The 21,424-nt window shown below is 29.2% G+C and overlaps 3 protein-coding genes across 3 annotated transcripts; 1 reads left to right on the top strand and 2 right to left on the bottom strand.

The window, feature by feature from the left end:
* Positions 1 to 2,324: 2,324 nt before the first annotated feature.
* Positions 2,325 to 7,589, bottom strand: LOC132930957 (alpha-soluble NSF attachment protein). The gene is made up of 5 exons (XM_060997082.1): positions 7,202 to 7,589; positions 5,148 to 5,344; positions 4,387 to 4,652; positions 4,120 to 4,293; positions 2,325 to 3,554 (listed from the first exon to the last, which is right to left on the bottom strand). Exons 1-5 carry the CDS (start codon positions 7,291 to 7,293, stop codon positions 3,405 to 3,407), a joined length of 879 nt encoding a protein of 292 aa, XP_060853065.1. The 5' UTR covers positions 7,294 to 7,589; the 3' UTR covers positions 2,325 to 3,404.
* Positions 7,590 to 7,869: 280 nt separating this feature from the next.
* Positions 7,870 to 10,051, top strand: LOC132930955 (translation initiation factor eIF-2B subunit epsilon). The gene has a single exon (XM_060997080.1). The coding sequence runs from the start codon at positions 8,023 to 8,025 to the stop codon at positions 9,952 to 9,954; it is 1,932 nt and encodes a 643-aa protein (XP_060853063.1). The 5' UTR covers positions 7,870 to 8,022; the 3' UTR covers positions 9,955 to 10,051.
* LOC132930956 (zinc transporter ZIP13 homolog) lies at positions 9,952 to 15,904 on the bottom strand. The gene is made up of 7 exons (XM_060997081.1): positions 15,496 to 15,904; positions 14,687 to 15,117; positions 11,823 to 11,924; positions 11,537 to 11,754; positions 11,341 to 11,461; positions 11,107 to 11,262; positions 9,952 to 10,718 (listed from the first exon to the last, which is right to left on the bottom strand). Exons 2-7 carry the CDS (start codon positions 14,928 to 14,930, stop codon positions 10,543 to 10,545), a joined length of 1,017 nt encoding a protein of 338 aa, XP_060853064.1. The 5' UTR covers positions 14,931 to 15,117; positions 15,496 to 15,904; the 3' UTR covers positions 9,952 to 10,542.
* Between the last annotated feature and the right edge of the window lie 5,520 nt (positions 15,905 to 21,424).

Raw genomic sequence — 21,424 nt, 5'->3', positions numbered from 1 at the left:
TTGAGTGTAAAATATAAGTTGCTGTCTTGTATAAATATATTGATTCGAAGGCAAAATAATATGTTCTATATAAGACTTCAAAATAATCACAAATTTATACCTTAAAAAAAATCACTAAATACAGGTGACCGTGACAAAACAAATTTGAGATCCAGTAAAATATAGTTTAACAAAATTACTCATTGCACTCTATGTCTTTATGTGTATAAATAGTAATTATTTCATTAAAATACAATTTTAAAAAATGTTATGATGGAAAATATCGAGGAAAACGGAGAAAAATAGGTACCCATAATATTGACATTTTAAGTTAATAGGTGACAATAATATACATTTATTTCATATAGATATACATTATATTATAATACTATTTATCGTGTTATTTGTAGAAAATAAATTACTAATAGTTGATACCAAAATCTATAAGGAATAAAAAGTATTTTTCGAAATTCGAAAAAAATAATAATCTAACGCCGTGACACACAGTTTCCTCTCAGAATCGTTTATTATTATTTTTACTACCTATACAGCAGAGAGAATTCCCTGTTTCTTTATATTATACATATACCAACGTCTAACACCCACGCCGAAGTGCCTTCATTGGTAGGTCTCTTCATTCAAGTATATACCAAAGCCACTATAAATACCTACAACACTTATTATAAAAAATATTTTTCATAGATTGTGTAATAAAATAAATATTTAAAACATTATTATACCGTACCAAAAATTATTAATCAAATCTTAAAACAAATCTTTTTATAAATAAAAATTATATTAGTACAATATAAATACTGATATCAATTATCAAATAAGGTTAAAATCAGAGTACCTAGTGGAAAGTTAATGATTTTGCATTAATTGTGTATCAATGAATTTATTTCCTTCCGAATTCAAAATAAGCGTTATACTAATTTGATTCAAGACATAAAATTATAAGTACAAAAATATATTTCGCATATTTTAGACGTTACTGTATTTATATATCATAAGTACATAGACTAGTTTTTAATTTTTTAATTTTCTTATTTATTATACATATTAAATATTAAATAATTTATGAAAAATTATGCATTTTCTCAAATTTGTTATAGCATCAATAATACAATATTTAACGAACAATAACTATCACTTAGTAAATTAATGTGATAGGTCACAGGTACAGGGTACATGATTTTTTGATATAAAATATTAAAACCTTTATTTTGCATAAATTACTACAATATCTACTTGATAAATTTACTCTTATACTATACGGTTACAGAATATAGTGCGATTGTGTGATTTTTTTTTAAATTATATTTAATAGCACAGCAGTTTAGAGTCGAAGTCTTCATTAGGTTGTGATAAGCTATGCAAGATAAACTTTGATTTCTATGACTAAATTATTTATTTTAATATTTTATAATATACTATTGTTAAACCAAATGCCAACGGTTATAATTGTTTTCCTTCAGCACATGTAATTCATTCTAAGCAGGTTGTGTATTTTATCATAAAAATTGTGCTGAACGAATAATAAACAGATAAACAGTGAGAATTCCATTTCAATGACATAGTTTATAAATCTAAAATCAAATTAAAAACATCTCTCATGCTTATGTGTAAATGTTATCTACATAAATCCTCATATTTTAATACATTTATATGGTCTAATACAATTTATTTTGATTTACATACGTAAGATAACAAGCTTAAATGTTGATTTGTTTTAGTGGTGCATTTAATGTTTTACATAAGCAGTAAATAATAAATATGTAACTCATCATTATATTTATTTTTATTTTACTATAGTTATTATACTGTTAAGAATAACAAATAATTTATAAAATAATTATAAAACATCAAATATTTTGTTTCTTTAATAAGTAGCTTTATTTTTGCTGACTAGAGCAAATGCTCCATTTGTACATAAGTTAATGTGGCCTGCCAGCTGGGTTGAACAAATTTATTTTAAACAAAAACACCTGTCCTAATTGTCTGTGCCTGCAAATATGTTATTAGTCTGTTTAACTTCTACAATATTATCGAATTCATATCTTAGATCAGTCTATATATTTTATAATTTCTATAAAACTTATTAAAATATCAGATAGATAGAACACATGCAATATAATATATAGGCACCCAACAAAATCACTAATGAGTGTATACATAATGTATTATGTAATATATAATTAATTTTGATTTTTACAGTATTTTTATAATTTAGCTAATACCTAAACCTAAGAAAACACTTGTACTACCTTCTACTTCCTGTACAATTTAATCATACAAACTTATAAATGCATAGTAAATAGGAAATAATGAAAACAATATGTGCATTATTATAATAACTTTTGAAATATCTATTTTCGGTTCCAAATTCTATGATGCTAAACTTAAAAAACATATATGTACACAATTCAATAATAATATTTTTATAAATTTAAACAACATAATTAACACCATCGATAGATAACTAATAAAATTGAAACAGTCATACAATAATATTGAAACAAATTTTAAGGTAAATTTTAGATTAAAAAAAAAATCTGTAACAATATTCTATTTACAATAAAAAAAAATTAATAATAATAAACATTAACAATATTGATTAATAATATGAATATAATATAATATACGATGATATTAGTCATGTAAAAGTATCATACTTGTCTACAGCAACACATAATAAGCCTACGATTTTTTTCTATACAACGTAGCTCATCTAGACATTCTATATTACAATAATTATATTATTAATATATATTTTTGCTGTTCAATTTTAGTACATGTATATTTTATCCATACGCAATGTAAATACGATATGATTGATAAAAAAAAAAAAAAATAATAATAATAATTAGGATAATTGATTACATTAAATTAAATTTTCTTTTTAAAAACATTTTTCATTTGTTAGTGCAAAACGATTCAGCAAACAAACACAAAGTGCTTTTAGTCAAACATGATAGATAGCTGCACCAAATAGAATAGCAAGCGACATTGCAAATCAACATTTAACAAACAGAAAGGAATGTAAGCTAATTTTTTAAATATTATAAAATACTAGGTTAGGATATTTTATAACAAATCTGAAATCTGTAATCACCAAAAAAAAGTCAACTGTCAAATCTAGGTCCCTTTTTATATGATTTCAATACTTGAATACCATTTAATTAAAACCACAAGGTTTTAAACACGCTGTGCAAAAAAAAAATGTCACATTATATTATATAGAAGATCTCATTTTTCGACATTTTAAATTGTGCAAGGAATGAAAATATACACAAATAATATTTCAAATATATACAGTATACATTTTCTTTTCTTTTTGTTGTTGTTGTTGTTGTTGATGTTTTCTATGAGAGTTGTTTTATAAATTAAGGAATTTAAAAATATGTACTTATTCATAAACAAAATTAGCGCAAATCAGGAGTATCATTCACCAGTTTCTTAATGCGCAGTAATATTGTTGTGTACCATTGGTCCAACCGAGATATGGAATCGTAATCTTTAACAGCTTCAGTGAAACCATCAGCATTTTGCTCTTGAATGTGGTTTAACAACACCTTAAAGAAAAATAATTCATTATAGACAACTCAAAGATTTTCTTTAACTTAAACTAAGTTTTAATTTTTTTTTGTAATTTTATCATATTTTACTTAATTAACCAGTATTTTTAGTATAGGATATGTGTATTAGAAATGGAATAGACTAAAATACTTTATAATGTTCTTCATAACTCTATAATAATGGCAACAAAATTTAATTAGATTATTATTATAATTACTTTATACATTTTCATTGTTTACAATAATATAAAAATAGATAGAATAAGTTTCTTAACTTTTGATAGACTTTTAACTATTTACTTTTGTAAATAAAACAAAAAAATCCAATAAAAATGTAGGTACTTAAGATAATTCAATTTTATAAACTCAATAAGTGATAATGTAATAGTTAAGTTATAAAATATTAAATACATTTAAAATAATAAGACATTTTATATTAAAATTATTATTAAATATATAATGAATACACTATATAGAGTACTTGGCTTAAACCAGCCATAATATCAGTTAATTAAATTGAAATAATTATTAACAAAACATAATTAAATCTGTTATTATTCACCTGTAATAATTTGTATTCTCTACTATCTTGGAATGCCGGGTATCGTTCAGTGTATTGATTCATGGCCAGTTGAGCATTAAGCACGTCAACACACAAATGACATAAAGCTGCTCGGAAGTAATATTCTTTTGCACTATACTTCAACAAAGAACTGTCCAATGATGTTCCAGCAACCTATACAACACAATGATATAAAATAATATAATAATATACAATATACATTTACCAATTGAAAACCCAATTTAATATAAGCTATAGTAATTATACCTCTTCGTATATCTGAATGGCTCGGTCATAGTCTTCCAGTTGAGCAGCATACTGTGCCACCTTAAGTTTGCATTTGTTAGCTGAACTCTTACTTTCTTCAGCCATAAAATAATCTGAAGCCTTTTCATAATTGGTTATAGCACGTTCTAGATCAACAGCTTCAGTCTCATACATTTCAGCTATATTTTGATGTTGTTTAGCAGCCATTGTAAAACGACCCATATCTGTATAAATGTCAATTGCTTTTTCCAAACATACTGCAGCTTCTATAGAAAAAAAAAACAACTAACAATTTAATATTGTATGATTATAGCGGTTAGATGCAAAATAAAGACATAAAAGAAAATAACAACTAGAGTATTACTGGTAATAACTATATAAAAACAATAAATTAAGATTTTAGTGCTCATATAAAAAAAAATAATAATACATATATAATATAATGTTTCATAAGGAGATCCAATTCTAAATGTGATTGCGTACTTAAATATAATTTTTTTTTTTTTTAAAGTTTTTATTAATGATAAAACATCTTTGGGATAAGTATAAGGCAAATAATTCATCCCCGTGAGCTGATACTGTAGAAAGAAAACCAATCCTTAATAATTTTGTAAAATATTTTAATAATTTAGAATATTTAGTTTATACTCAACATCAGCAAATAAATAAAAATACAGTTACAGCATTTTACTTTTTGTTTGTGAATCACGCAAATAAATTGAAAGTATTTGAAGTACTAGAGATTAAATATATAACCGTACCATTTGGATCAGTTTTTTTAAAGCAGTTTGCAGAATCCACATAATTTGTAGCAGCATCATGTTTACGGCCTGATTTAGCGTTGAGATCAGCAGCCAAAATAAATGCTCGACCAGCTTGCGACCACTTTTTTGCCATCTTAAATAAATTTGCAGCGCGTTGGTAACAATCAATTGCATCTTCTACCTTAGAAACGTTCCTAAACAAACAATTTTAAAAATAAGTCAGATTTATAATTAATACAATAATTCATGATAAATATTAATAATACATATTTATATATGAAACTAATTTAAACATTAATTATCAATAGTTAGTTAAGTATTAAAATTATTGTTATGTAGGTACATACTGTCCAAAATATGTTTTCATTTTTCTACAGATCATTAAAAAAGTTATGTAAATAAAATGTTTAAATTTATATTGTAGGTAAACAAAGTTTTAAATTTTTCCAAACTTTAAAGGACTAATTAAGTTTATTAATTTTTGTTTTTGTTAACAATTATGAAAACCAATTTGTATATTATTTGAATTACTTTATTTTAAGTGTGATAATTATTAATTTCTATTATATTATGCTATCCAGATAACTTTAAGCATAGTTAAAATCTCGTTTTAAATCTATGTAGGTAGTAGAAATGCATTAAGTTTAGGTTATCAATATTATTGCTGCTATTGCTACAAAGGAAAATACATTTTTTATACAATTGACATTTTCAATTGAATTGACCTATGGTATTTAAGCTAATTATTTTATAGAACTACTAGCAGAATTACTCAACTTCACTTGTGTACAGTTTTGTAAGAAATTATACCACCTATTTAATTACTATATTAACTATTGTAACATAATTTGTTGTACAATATTTTTAATTTTTATATGCCATATTTCTGAAGTAACTATTTTATTATTTACTATTTGATTTTGGTGAGTCAAAAAAAAAAACATGTGTAAGGCACCCTAAACCGATTTATTTAGGTTGAAAAATGATGCTACAAACCCCCCCAGTCTCAAAGAATCTGCTGATATAACTTTTATTGAAAACAGTCAAATAGTTTTCTAGTCTATAGAAAAACAAAGAAAGATTAATTTATATATATTTTAACACAATCACCTCAACTTGCTTAAAGAGTTTACCCAAATGTGTTTTAATATGTTTAAAATTACAAAATCCAACTAAAAACTATTTTTCAAATGAAAATTAACAATTTTAACATAAAATAAATTAATATAATAAGACAGTTTGAAATTCAAAATCATCAATACATTAATATACAACATACACACATAATTTTCAGTATTCCACATTAATAAATCAAAGGTCTGTTTAATGTGAATATAAGCATGCAGAAAAGGGGGATGAAATTCATTAATATTTAATTACTATAAATAATTCAATTTTCCAAAATCAACGTCCATACTATAAATAAATAAAAAGGAAATCATTACAATGGCATTCAATATTCAAATGCAACACATAATTAAAACAAGTACTCATATGACTATATTGGATATATATTTTTCATCCTTAAGGCAAATCATTATTTACATAGTGAATTAAGTGAGTGAAAACAAGCATATCTGTTGTCTGTATACCAGTCATGAAAACTTTTTAATAATAAATTATAGTTAGCCTAAAGTCTACAATGTCAAAATAAGTAATTAGCGCAACATGTGATTTTTCCACTATATAACCAGAATCGTTAAGACATGGTCTCTGAAAGTCAAAAATACCTAACCATGATAACCACCACCTAACAATCAAAGAAACTAAATACCTAATAACAACTCGAAAATGTTAAATCGTCTAGAATTGAAAAATATGGTCCAAAAGTCATAATTTTGATAGCTCTGTAACTCCCTTCCACCACACGTACAAAAAACCAACAAAACACATATTCGTCGACATCTCAACAACTTTCCAAAACAGTTACGACAAAAACTCGTAACTCCGCCACCTAAAACCCCCACTCAACTGCCAACTATCTAAATCAAAAATCATGTTATGCAATTTACGACCACACTCAACAATTTACACGAATATCCAACACTCACCCAAATAACGAAGAAAACAATCCTTTTGAAGAATTGAGTTTCTTATCCGCTTCGGTTAACAGGGCCATGGCTTTTTCCTCGTTGCTTGACATGTCGACTATTGGACGATCAGACAAAATTGAAAAAAACTTAAAAAGCACAGTCGTCCAACGACCTTTTTGTTATATTTATTATGTTTTGCACGAAGGCAATCAGTAATTGATATTTCTTTGTAATCGCACGTTTTTTCACCACAGGGCAGTTCGCGTAACGTACAATTCTGAAAAACAAATCGATCGCTTTGTGGCTATTAGTTGTTACGAAACGTCGAAACGACGACAAAATAAAGCGCACCACAATTCACCGAGCAGACACTGACTCACTTCAGCTGACTGTGTTGGACTAATATTGATAAAATGATTGTGTTGCAACGTCACAAGAGAGCGCTACTACTGATACGGGCTATGGCCGTGTAGAGCAGCAGGCTTATGGAGTAATAAAACAACTATATAGAGTAATAATAATAATATTACTGTATGTGATAATATGGCCGTCGGTAGGTCGGCCGCAACGTTGCCGGGCCGACGACGCGCAACGCGGCAACGTCGAACGGACCATGTTTACGTCCCGTCCGTGTTATCGCTGGTAAATCGCGCCACAGTATCAGGTCGTTATTCTGGCGCGCGTTATCACTGTTATCAGTGAATCGAGTAGTCGAGTGTAAATAAGTACGCAGCGATCAGCGAGTCTGACGTCGAAGCTCTTGGACACGTCTCGGCTTTGTCGACCTTTTTACCCAAATTGTTCACCCGGAGCGGCAGTCGTAAAGCACTCGGTTCGCCATGAGCACCAACAAGGTGCAGAAGCAGGACGTGCTGCAGGCCGTGGTGGTGGCCAACTTCTTCCACAAGAACTTCTGGCCGGCGGCCGACGGGGACAGCGTGTGTCTGATACCTCTCGTCAACCGGCCTCTGATACACTACACGCTCGACATGCTCGAGTCTTCGGGCATCGTGGACGTCATCGTGTTCTGCTCCAGCGGGAGCGCGGACCGGATCAAGGCGTCCGTGCAGCGCGCGTCCTGTGCCCGGCGGCTGAACGTCGTCTACACCACTTCGGACACCTGCCGATCGTTCGGCGACGTGCTCCGGCACTTGGACGCGTGTGCGCTCATCCGAAACGACTTCGTGTTGCTGTGGGGCAACGTGGTGGGCCGGCTGCCGCTGTTGCCGCTCGTCAAGCGTTTCAAGACGCTGCGACAGACCGGCGACAGGGGCGCCGTCATGACGATCGTCTACCAGCGGTCCGGCGACCCGAACACCACCTCGGCGGCGGACCAGACCATCGTGTTGGCCGCCGACACTAGCAGGGTGCTGTTCCACAACAGGGCCCGAGGCAAGATCAACCTGCCGCTGGAGCTGGTGCTCGACAAGACGGTGGACATCAGGCGCGACCTGGTCGACACGAACGTAGTCGTCTGTTCGACGGCCGTCCCGCCGCTGTTCGCCGACAACTTCGACTTCCAGACCAAGGACGACTTCGTCAAGGGGCTGCTCATCAACGAGGAGATATTGAACAGCACGCTCTACGCCCATGTGGTGGACGGCGACGGATACGCCGGTGAAGTGTTCGACTGGCCGTCGTACGAGCGGGTCACCCGGGACGTGTTGCACCGGTGGTCTTATCCCCAGGTCCCAGAAGTGGTGGACAAATACAGTATCAGGTACGGCAACGTCTACTTCGGCGAGAACTTAAAGCTTGCCCTGACCTGTGACGTGGGCAACGACACGGTCGTGGGATCGGACTCGAAACTCGGTAGCCACACGAGGATATCCAACACGGTCGTCGGCAAAAACTGTACGATCGGTAACAACGTCGTGATAGAAAACTCTTACCTATTCAACGGCGTCAATGTCAAAGACAGATCCGTTATACGGTTTTCAGTCATCGGAGAGAACTGTACGATCAAAGAGAACAGTAACATCACAGACAGCTGTATTCTCGGGAGTGGAGTCGTGATCGAACCGAACACTGAGTTAAAGCAGAAACGCCTACTCAGTTCTGACTCGAATAAAAAATCGAAAAAGTTGAGTGCCAAAGCGTACGTTTACGACGCAGAAAACAATTCAGATTCAGACGATGATGAAGATGTGAGAGGCTTGACGTTTCGCAAAAGGACTTGGTCCATCAACAGTTGCTCTTCTTCGGACGATGACACTGCATCAGTCGCTGCGTCCATTCCCGATGACACATGCATGTTCTACTCTGAGGTTGTGGACTCGTTGATCAGAGGTTTTGAAGACCATGTACATTGCGACAACCTAATATTAGAAATTAATTCATCGCGATATGCGTACAATATCAATTATAGAGAAGCTAACTTTCAAGTGATTCGAGCAATGTTGACGTTGAACAGCAAAGCCGAGCTTGAGGCTCTGAACCAAGTACGGTATTACACACAGCTGCAGTCTAAATTAGACTACTTTTTGCCAGTACTAAGGAACTACATCAAAACTACAGATTCGTGTGAAGACTGTCTGTCTGCGATCGAAGACATTGCCAAAGGTGAGGAACTGCTCAACACAGTTATAGTCAAAGTAATACATCATTTATATAACATGAACATACTGAGTGAAGAATCAATTCTAAAGTGGCATGAAAAGGAAGAGGACACTCAATTTGCAAAAAATATAAGAGAAAAAGCAAACAAATTAATCGAATGGTTAAAGGATGCCGAAGAAGAAACAGATTCTGATGAAGATGACAGTTCGTAATATTTTATATAAAACTTGTTTAATGCATATTATAAATATATATATATTTATTTACAAAAAAATAAATACAAATCTTAGTTGTTCTTTAAACAAGAAATCGATAGAATACATTTTTTAAGTAGTAAAATAAAATAATTAAGGTTAGTTGAACATAATTTTTAATAACATAATATATTACATAAATAACTTAAATATAATATGGCTTGGTAATGAAAATAAATTGTGTTAAACTTAAAAAAACATATTAAAATAATGCAATATTGATAACAAAAAAAAAATCAACAATGCACAGCCATAAATAAAGCAATTAATCTCTGAAAATGTGATTTTTTTAATATAAGTAGTAATGTGTGGATCTGTGTCTTGTGGTAACATAAGATAGAAATTGGATCAAAAAACAAGAGATTTTTATGAATAATACAAATACAATACATAATTAACATAAAATTGTCTAAACAAGTAGTAATAGGTGGTACTTAATAATGTGATTTATACAGTAAAAATGTCAAATAATAATAATATTAAATTATAGTCTTTTTAATGGGATACATGGTAGGAGAATGGGACAAGGAAAAAATGTATGTTTTATTATTCAAACAGATTTGACATGACAAACATAACTATTATTCCAGCTAATATCAACGTAAACTGTTTGATTGATTCTCTTGGGTTCTCTTCGAGTAGAAGTTCAGGCAATACAGTAACCAAAGAAATGTGAAGAAAACCCCCAGCTGTAAACGGCATAATCCAAGATGTCTTTGCCTCTGAAAAATAAAATACAATATTTGTCATTTCTACGTTTTAATTATGTGAAATACAATGTAATAATCCAAATATAGACTATCGAACTAAAGAAATTATTTAGAGTAGGCAAAAAGAAGGATAAGAATAAGAAAAGTTATTTACTGCAATAGTACCTATCAGGCTTATAAGTTATATTAATTTTGAAACATTTTATTAGTAATGCTGTATGCATAAATATTTTAATTGTTTTATTGTAAATTTTTTCTTAATCCACAATATAATAATCTAAAAAAAAATTATTGTTTCTAAGGATAACAAAATAAACCAGTTTACTTTTCACAAATTGAATTAATTTGTAACCTATTGGTTTAAAAAAATATCTAATGAAACAAAAAAAAATTTGCTTACCAACATCACCAGAAACTCCACTACAGTAGATGGCCGTAAGAGCTCCAAATATGCCAGCAGAAGCTGTATATACTTGAGCACATGCAGCTTCCCAACGACTGAACCCAGACTTCAAAAGAATAGCGAAATCACCAACTTCATGTGGAATTTCGTGAACTTTAAAGAAAATAATCATTTTTATATCAATAATAACTGATAAAGTGATAACAAAGTTGTAAGTATTTATGACATTACCTAATATTGCCAATGTGGTGAACAAACCAACTCTTGGGGATATGAGAAAACTTCCTCCTACCGCCAAACCATGAGTGAAATTGTCAATACAATTGGCCAATAAGTTTAAATAGCCACTTATCTAAAAACAAAAAAATAATAAACAGTTATATTTCTGTTTTAGTAAATTCATTAAACATTAATAAATAAAACTTGCTTGAATATGATGTTTTCCTTTGGCCGTCGCACCATTATCACATTTAGTTTTTCCTAATTCCTTATGGTTGTTATTGACTGAGTTTATGTCAGTAGACATTTTGTTATGAATGGTTTCATCGTCATCATCTGATAATGAAAACAATTTCTCAACTATGATGAATACTAATAAACCTGCCAGAACCCACCAGCCATCCCGTATCCAGTCACCATGCCTATCTTTAAAACATAAACAAATAAAATGTGATTATCAAATAATAATATCAGACATATATATTAAAACATACCTTTAGAAGAGATCCATACTTCAGGTAAAACGTGTAAAAATACATCACCCAACATACCACCAACGGAAAAACTCAACAATAATCGTAAATGTTTACTGCCAGCTAAAAAAAAGTCATTATTAAAATATATTCTAATTTATAGTAATTATATTTATTTATTTTTAAATTCATTTCAAAAAAAAATTTTAACTAAAACTATAATGTAACTTTTTTTGCTCTATTTGTATAAACTGTTAAATAAAAACAGGTATATCTACTTAATTATCTTATTTCTACAACAACTACCTATGCATTATCGATAGTTATATGACCCTCGGTAGTAAATATTTGGTTATGTAAATTTATGAAACCAAAACATATTATTTAAAGAATCAAAAACTAATTGGCAATCACAGTCAATACATTGAAAAAATCTTGTTTTTTCTTTATTTGTTCACTACTACATTTTAAATAATAATAGCAATAATATTTTTATAAATAAACTAATCATTCAAAACTATTACTAAAGCCCTGTGTTGACTTTCGACATAAAAACTAATATGCCAATAATTATGGTTCTAATAAACAAACTGTTTAAAACAAAATAAATGATATTTGATTAACGAATGTTTTTTGATCATGTATATATGAAATGAAACTCTGAAAGAGTGAAATAATATCAGTATTATAACTAACTTCTTAACATATATAATAATATTTTGCAATTATAATTTAATAAGCACATACCGTGACACATGTTTAACAACAGCTGTAATTAATTTAATTTACTAATTAGTACTAGTGTCAATATAGAGGCAATATTTTATGTGAAAATTATAATAGTTTGAATAGTAACAAATTTATTATGAATCCAAAAATTAATTTTAATAACTAAAACATTTGTTATAAACAGAGGAAAAATTACCCAGGCAATTTGATAATACAAATTTATTGCAGATAAATAAAAGTTATCAAATGTTTCTATAGCATAACTAAAAAAATATTAAAACAAAATCACAAAAAAAAAAAATTGTATGGGCACCTTAAAAATAATGATTGTAATATTGAAAATCAAAGTAAATAGTTAATATTTTTTCTTACAATTTCCAAATATTCCAAGATATTTATGCTATAAAAAACTAAATATTCCCTAATCCATTAAACATTCTTGAAAACAAAAAATTAATTTTATATGAATAAAGTATTTAATAAATATAAATAGTTGTTCACACCCAACAAACTGTATATATTCAATGAATATATGAATGAAGATGCACTCTACTAAGTTATAATAATTATTTTCTTGATTATTAAAATGACAAATCAAAAAACTTAAGAGAGAAATATTGTTAATATACTAATATACTATAAACCAGCGGTCGGCAGCCCGCGTCGCTATTGTATATGGGCCGGTTTAAATTTTAGAAAAAACATTTTTTTTATACATTTCATTATTTAATTTAAAGTTTTAGACAGTATTTTTTTTCATAATAAATAATTTTAAAATAAATTTTTTTTTGTACAGTTCACAATTTTTTTTAATTAGTGAATGTGACCCAAGAATCCAAAAAGGTTGCCAACCACTGCTGTAAACCATTGTGTATTTTCTAGACTAAGAGTTGATTGTATAATTTTTTCTAACCTAACTTAAATTCAAAAATATCTTTTGCAAGTCTATTTGGACAACATTTCAAACAAATTTTAAAGCAATTAATATACACATTGACAAATTGCTTATTTTCTTCAAGCTAGTTTGATGATTACTACTGACATCAAGTAATTTGAAGAACAATGTACTACAAAATAGATTACAACATAATTACTCACATGTGACAATTTATTGCACACTTTCTTAAAACCACTGTATTAATTGTATGGTTGAATGCACACATTATTGACTAATATTATTCAACTAATCACAATGTCAAAATTATTGTTCATCTGTGTTATTAAGTACCGCAAAGATTTTTACTGAATTTGAAGGTACACAATATATATTTATTTTACAATATAATCAACGTGAAAGTGTCTGCAGAATATACTATTTATTAATAATAATAAACAATTAATTTGTTTAAAAGTCTATATTTCAAACAGGATGTATTTAATCGAAAGTGTATCTAATTTATAGACATGCACAACTGTCAATCATGTTCAAGGCCATCTAGAGAATCTTGGACATTTATGCTAAATTTATTTGTAAGGTTGTGAGGCCATTATAGATTTCTTTGTTAAGTCAAAATATTTGTTTTCCGATTTGTAATTACATCTTAAAAATATAACTTAATTTATAAAAAACGTATTATTAGCTATAGTACTTTATGTGAAATAAGTTAACTTTATATTAATGCCTTAACAAAATCATAGTTATAAGTTAAAAAAATACAATACATTACTTCTGTAACTTATGTTACTAATAATAAATTTATAACATTTATTTTGTACCAAATATATTAATCACTATAAAATAGCAAGTTATACAAATTTATTTGAAATGTATTATTTTAAGTAAACCTAATTATTTCCCCCCCCCCCTTTTTGTTTTGCAGTCAAGTTATTTTATTGAGTGCATAATCACAACACCAATAGAGTAGAGTATATTTAAGTAAATTATATTCATACATTCATTATAAAATTATATTGGTTAACTAAAAACACCTTTATCTTATTATTACTTTTGAGATAACAATTAATATATTATGTCAATGTTAGAACAACTAAACAATCACTATCTAGTTAAGAATGAAAACATTGATTAAAATCAAAGTTATTAAGTTTGATTAGAAATCTAGTAAATTATGAATTCCTACAGTAACCACCTCATATTTCACTATGAAATAATAGAAAGTAAGTTTGTATCATAGATTAAGTATATGAATACTTACGTCCAGTCTTTAGAGAAATTGAGTCATTGACTGGCAATATGAGTAAAGGGAAAAGTCCGCTGAGGCCCACAACGATGGACCCAATCACAGACATGAGGACCGGTTGATATTGTGTGGACAGGAACATTGTTGCAGTCGTGCCCAGGATATTTGAGTAACAATCGCTGAATAATCCGTGACCAAACAGCGTAGAGTTCTGAGCGTCGTATACAATAGGAGCAGTATTCATGTGATATGCACTCATAGTGTGAGAATACAAAAAAAGATACGTGCAATTTTCAATTAAAAGAAAATCCACGTTTAAGTGTTTGTTGGACGGGGTGGTGGACGTCCAAGACTGCTATGAATGCTTCTGACACCGCACAGCAATCTTAACGACAGAGAATAGGTTGTTGAGTTGTTTTTTTTTTTTTTTTATCAGCTCACTTCACCTGAAAAAAAAAAAGTGCCCAATAATAATAACATGAGAAGAGCAGCAGCATTAATCTAAAACGCAAATAAATGATTTATAATCGTCTCTAATAGACTCTCACACACGCCACTCTCTTCTCTCACTCTATCTCTCTTTGTCAGCAGTTCTGTATCTTTCCTAGCCACCGTGTTTACTACTCAATACGACAATACGCAATATTTACACAAAAGAGCATAATATTAAGTAGGTAGTTATTAATATTGTTACTTGTCAGTTTTTGTTTAGCACCTACGACCTACCTATTCGCACTTCGCGTTCGGCCGATGGTGATTAAACCGGCTAATTATAATATTATTATTATGTACAATATATACTTAGTATTTATTATTATTATTACCAATGACCGGGTTATCTCGCCGAGCGGCACTCGTCTGCCGAAGTGCCGACTAGGCGGGCGATTCGTCGTCGCTGCCGGCACGTCCGCCACAGCCGATTCCCATATTTTTATTATTAATATTATTATTTGAATTTGCAGTTTTCTGTTCTTCTGGCGTGCGCGCTTTTGCCGGTCGGGCCCAGGTTATTTCGAGTAGTTCGGTCGATATGATTTTACGACAACCGCTATTGAAACATTACCGTTTCGTTGAAAGTTAAAACAACAATGATGTTATCAAAACGACGGAAAATACTTAATACGCGAACGTAACGACGGCAATAGACAACGGCGATGGATCAGTGTTGAAACTCGATTTGGTACGCGCGGTGCGGCTGCTGCAGACTGCGGTGCACTTATTGTTGTTGTTGTCGTATCGTTGGCGGGGATGGCGGGGTGGTGATAGGAGCCAAGGTCGCGACGACGATCGACCAACCACGACGCGTGACGAGCGGAGCTCGCGACAGGAAATGAACGGACAAAAGAGCGACGGCCCTTCCTCTTTCGTTCAGACCATAAATTATATAATTATTATTATTATTGTGCACATAATATTCTAATATTATTGTAAATTTTATGTATTATTTTGAAAATTATCTAAAGTTCAGACTGTTGTCGCGGTCGCTCTATCTAGCGGTCGTCAATCTGATCTTGTGCACACTCCCCGCAGCTGACACACGCGAAACCGGAAACACTAACTACCATTTACTATACTTATACCAACTACTATTTATAATATTAATCAGGAATTCAGGACGATTACTTTATCCAGCCAATAGTTTTGGAAAATAGTTGTGACTGTGAGAGATTTACATCGTTTTTACTCAACAGATTGAGTGGTGTGCAAATTGTATGAATATAGGTAATAGTTTAATATTATAATAGCAACGAAAATTCTATGTTTTTTAAGTAGGTAATTATTAAAAAGAAAACATCATTTACATTATTTGTATTATCTCTATACTACACTTTATGATTCATATGAAAATCATTAATAGGTACCTACTTACTCATAAGTACCTAATTGCAACTGTTCAAAATCATAGGACCACAAAAAAAAAAAAAAAAATAAATGATACGATTTTAAAAATTCATTTGAAAATTATTAACCATTTAAGCTCTAGAAATGTCAGTATTAATAAATCGAATAAATAATAATAATAAAAACTGTAAATAATATGTAGGTTCGTTATAATATAGCTAATAACTATTGTCGTTGAAGCGTATTTAATCAATAAAAAAAGAAGAATGTAGATATAAGTAATGTAATTAGGTACCCATCCACAACGAGATAACGCGTGAAATGACACTTATTACCTGACAACTGATGATATAATGTTGCACTATCAATATAATAATATTATATAAATACCGATAGGCAATGCTACAATACTTAGGCCATAGCCCATAGGTAATATAGTATTATGTTTTATTAAATATAGTATATCTATTATAATTATTATATGCCTATATATGCATATATTATATGATCTCGAATGTCATTTTTTTTATCGATTGACTTTAGGTAATAGGTATATAGTACTTAAAATATAGTAATATACTATAGTAGGTATATTTAATGGAAATAATAATACTATATAGTTCGACGGTAAAAAAATCAGATACCATTATTATAATATATGTACGCGTACGACGCACGTAAACTATTTAGTATTTACTATATTATACCAAAGTGACAAAGTGTTATATTGATAAACCCATAGTTGACGGTCGTTTGAGAAACGCTCGCCGTTTATAGTCATAGAGTTTATAGAGTTTATCACTTTATTCACTATGCATTGCAGTCTGGTGTATATGTAACGTAGCACTGTATATAGCAGTAGGTATAAATATTATAATTCTTAGGCATTTAAATAAAATGTGTTTAGTTTCAAGATCAAGAAATAGAAACCGGTGTCCGGTGGTTTCAAACCCGGTTTTGTAATCCAAAATATTTCGTAACTGCACGTGTATAATATAATATATGTATAGTTATTATACATACAAGTATATAAGCTATAAGCAGATGCATGCCTAATACTACGAACCCGACTCCCAAAAGAAGTGAATCCGTTTGAGTCACCGAAAACAGGATAGAATTTATACGCATTCCTATGCAATAGGTATATATGCATCTACAGAACGTAACAACACTGCACTATGCTTCAATTCAACAATCTGGCACTCATCTATGAATATTAAAAACGGATTTGAATATATAGTTTTTTTTTAGTTTTTACAAAGACGATAATGAATGAGAAATTGTTTGTATATCATGTTCTATTAAACCTATATATGTATATACATATATAGATAAATCATAAATAGATAATATATAGGTATATGTATGCGTAGTACGTTTAAAGTTTAAATGAACTATATTTTCATTAGGTATGACTGAGTTCAGAGTATAGGCCTCAAGTTGCAGATATTTCTTTAAGGTAAATATTTTCAGTCTGACATGCAACGTACAAATATTTGATGTCCATGTCTGTAAGACAAAAACCGCAGTCGCAAAATATAATAATTAATATTAATTTAGATAAATGTTTTTACGCATTATTTATAATTATTATATGTAATATATTATATAATAAATTTATAAATGCATTTATATTTATATAAATCAAAATACTCATTATGTGCATTTGGGTATACTTACTGTAAGTAATATAAAACTTATCATTTTCGAAATTGAAATCTCCTTTTCTTTTCATACATGGTCCTATTGATCCTTAGTAAAACAAAACAAAAAAAAAATCACGAATTAAAATTAATACTTGGTAGATTACAACATTTGAAACTGTATATATTATACTTAACTGGGTGTTTCTTAAGCTAACGAGTTACGAGTATGTCCCTATAAATAGCTAACTATAGTGAGGCATAATACTATAATAGCATAGTATTATAATATGACAATGTACTATGTAGTGAACTCGGGTACTCCTCACTACGCTTATTATACAATATTTCTAAGAACGCTGGTCGGTTTCACATTTGGATAATTGGTCATGCGGATATCGGTAAAGGCAAAAGAGGTGAACAGTTGATTGTAGATGAGTATCATACAAATGGTTATTTATTAATTCAAAGTAATACTTATAAAACGAATGGACAGAGTGTCATATAACTCTGCCTAAGAAATTAGTTGGACAAAGGCTGGCGATCCGGACTTTATAATACAATAGTATAGCGATATGTTATTTCGGCACAGCCCGACTACTCAATTATAAGTCCGATAAGATAGTATTATATAATTCTAATTGTATTATAGCGTATATCGGAACTTATAGTTATACTATTGGACTATATATAGTTATATATACATACCAAGTCTCGGCTGTAATGTACATGGTAGAGACTTAAGAGGTGGATATCAAAGAAGCCGAAAATATACAATATTCTTCGGTTTCTATAATATTATTATAAAAAATAATATGAAGAATCGATGTAGATGCTTTTCCTCGCGATTTTCGGTTTCAGGTAACGCCTGTGTTTCCGATATTATTTAGGAAATAAACAATATAATAATAATATAATGATAGTAGAGTGACGTTTAAGTTCGCCAATAATACAGTATAAGTGATAAATAATAGCATAATATATTGTTTTTATATTAAACAGCAACGTTCTATATATCCAATAACCGCTAAAATAGGGGACTACTAATCAATTTAAAAGTTTTGAGTTCTTCACTTAATATACCTATATTATATCGTATATTATCTGTATTTTAATGTACTTTTCTAATTTGCAATTGTATCGATAAAATTTATATATGTGTCTATAAGATACCAATTGAATAAATAATAATATATGCTATACAAAGTATAGTCTAATTAAATTGTAATATCGTCGTCATTAAATATTGACGCACAAAATGCCATGACCAAAACCAATTACTTCTTTTAGGAATTATTTTTATTTATTTTACTCGTGTATATCGTTATAATGCTATAGTACCCACTGTGTTTATATTATACAATATACAATGTATACAAATATCAGATATAGGTATTAAAAATTGCTGTTAATTCTTGCAAAGTTTAATGTTTACGATCGTCGTAATATGTAATATAGAGTGAAGACTAAGCTGTAACTCACAATAATATTATGTAGATAAGTATTAATCCGTATGTTATAAGTAAGAATAATCGATAATAGTGGTGTAAATATATAGTGTAAAATGACCAATGTATGTTTAGTTATTCATGATAAATTGAGCGTCCAATGACTATTATAGGTATGTATATTGTATATATTATAGATAAATCTATAATTGTCGATCAGTGGTTAACGGCTTGACGCCAATAAAAGTAACTGCAGTATATTTAAAATTCTAAATAAATTACATTTTTAATAACCAACACGCTTTGGATTAGAAAATAATTATATTTAATATTTATCTGATTCAAAACTAATTTTTGTTCAAATATATTCAAATTGAAATAGATTTTTAATATAAAATTAATTTTTTTTTTATTAAATAAGTAGATGCGTAGTAAAGTAAGTATACATTTATACGTTTTGCAGCCTGCAGGTACACACTTATAAATTAGCATGGGCAAATTACTGTATAAATTATTTAGTACTTGAACAGACGCTTACAAAGTGTGTAACAGTGAAACGAATAATTTAACAAACGAAATCAAATTACTTCCGTAGAACGACGCTCATTATATTATTTGTATTAGTATGTAAATATATGTATTCTACCAATTCTCTTTTTCTATGTGTTGATAAATTCATATTTAAAATAGTGTTATTTGTCAAATAATTAGAAAAATTATTTTATTAGGTATATTAGATATATTTGCTATTTATTATTTACATAATAGGTACATACAATAAATAATATAATGTATAATAAATCCAACATACACGTATTATTGATAAATTCATACAAATTATGTAGGTATTTATTATGTTATTTTTTCAATTAAAAGTTTGCAAAATAGTAAATAGTTACAATAAATTTAAAAAGAGATAGTATAAAATATATACCTATATATTATATATAATGTAGCAGAATGAACTGCTGGGTGTAATTAACTATAAATACCTTTATATACCTATATCAAAATTAATTTAGATATTAAATGAATATTGTTAATTATACATATTTTAATATTTATTAGCTATAAAATGGTTATAATAAGGTAAAAACACTATTTATTGTGTGCTTACTTAATTACATTTGTCATTTATTTCAGTAATTCAGTATATATTGTATAGGTATCAACTTATACGTTTATAGCACAACATTTATATATATGACGAATGCAATATGAAATAGCTATATGTCCTATATATAGGTCATATAGATATATAGATATATCAATATCATATACTTAATATATGTAGGTATATATTTGTATTTTCTTGGATATTTGTTTAAAAAAAAAATGTATTATAAATTACTTTCTATAGTATCTAATAATGATTTTAAATTTATAATCTATAACGAAACGTTAAGATTAATTAATTAGTGCATATACCCATTTTAATCAATGGTATATCGTGTACCTAATGACTAATCTGTAAATACGTTATAGTAAATTTGTTTGTTTGATAGTTGGTATTTTTATTCATTGTCTTAAAACAATAACGACGATAAAAGTATAATATACAAAACACATACCTGCAATTTTATTATAAATTATAATTTATAATTTGTTAAGTATTCAATTCATTATCAAAAAACCTTAAACAAATGACAAACCGTTAATAGCAATAATAAATTATACATATATTTATACTAATTATATACTATATATTATATGCTAAATTTGTATTTTAAATTGATAAATTAATTTTTATCAATTCGTGCAAGACCGCACTCATTTACATAAATATCAACTTACAACTTATCAATTTTAAAATTGTATAG

Source organism: Rhopalosiphum padi, chromosome 4 (assembly GCF_020882245.1).
Source record: "Rhopalosiphum padi isolate XX-2018 chromosome 4, ASM2088224v1, whole genome shotgun sequence".
NCBI classification, from domain to species: Eukaryota; Metazoa; Arthropoda; class Insecta; order Hemiptera; family Aphididae; genus Rhopalosiphum; species Rhopalosiphum padi.
This window is presented reverse-complemented; position numbering and strand designations above follow the sequence as displayed.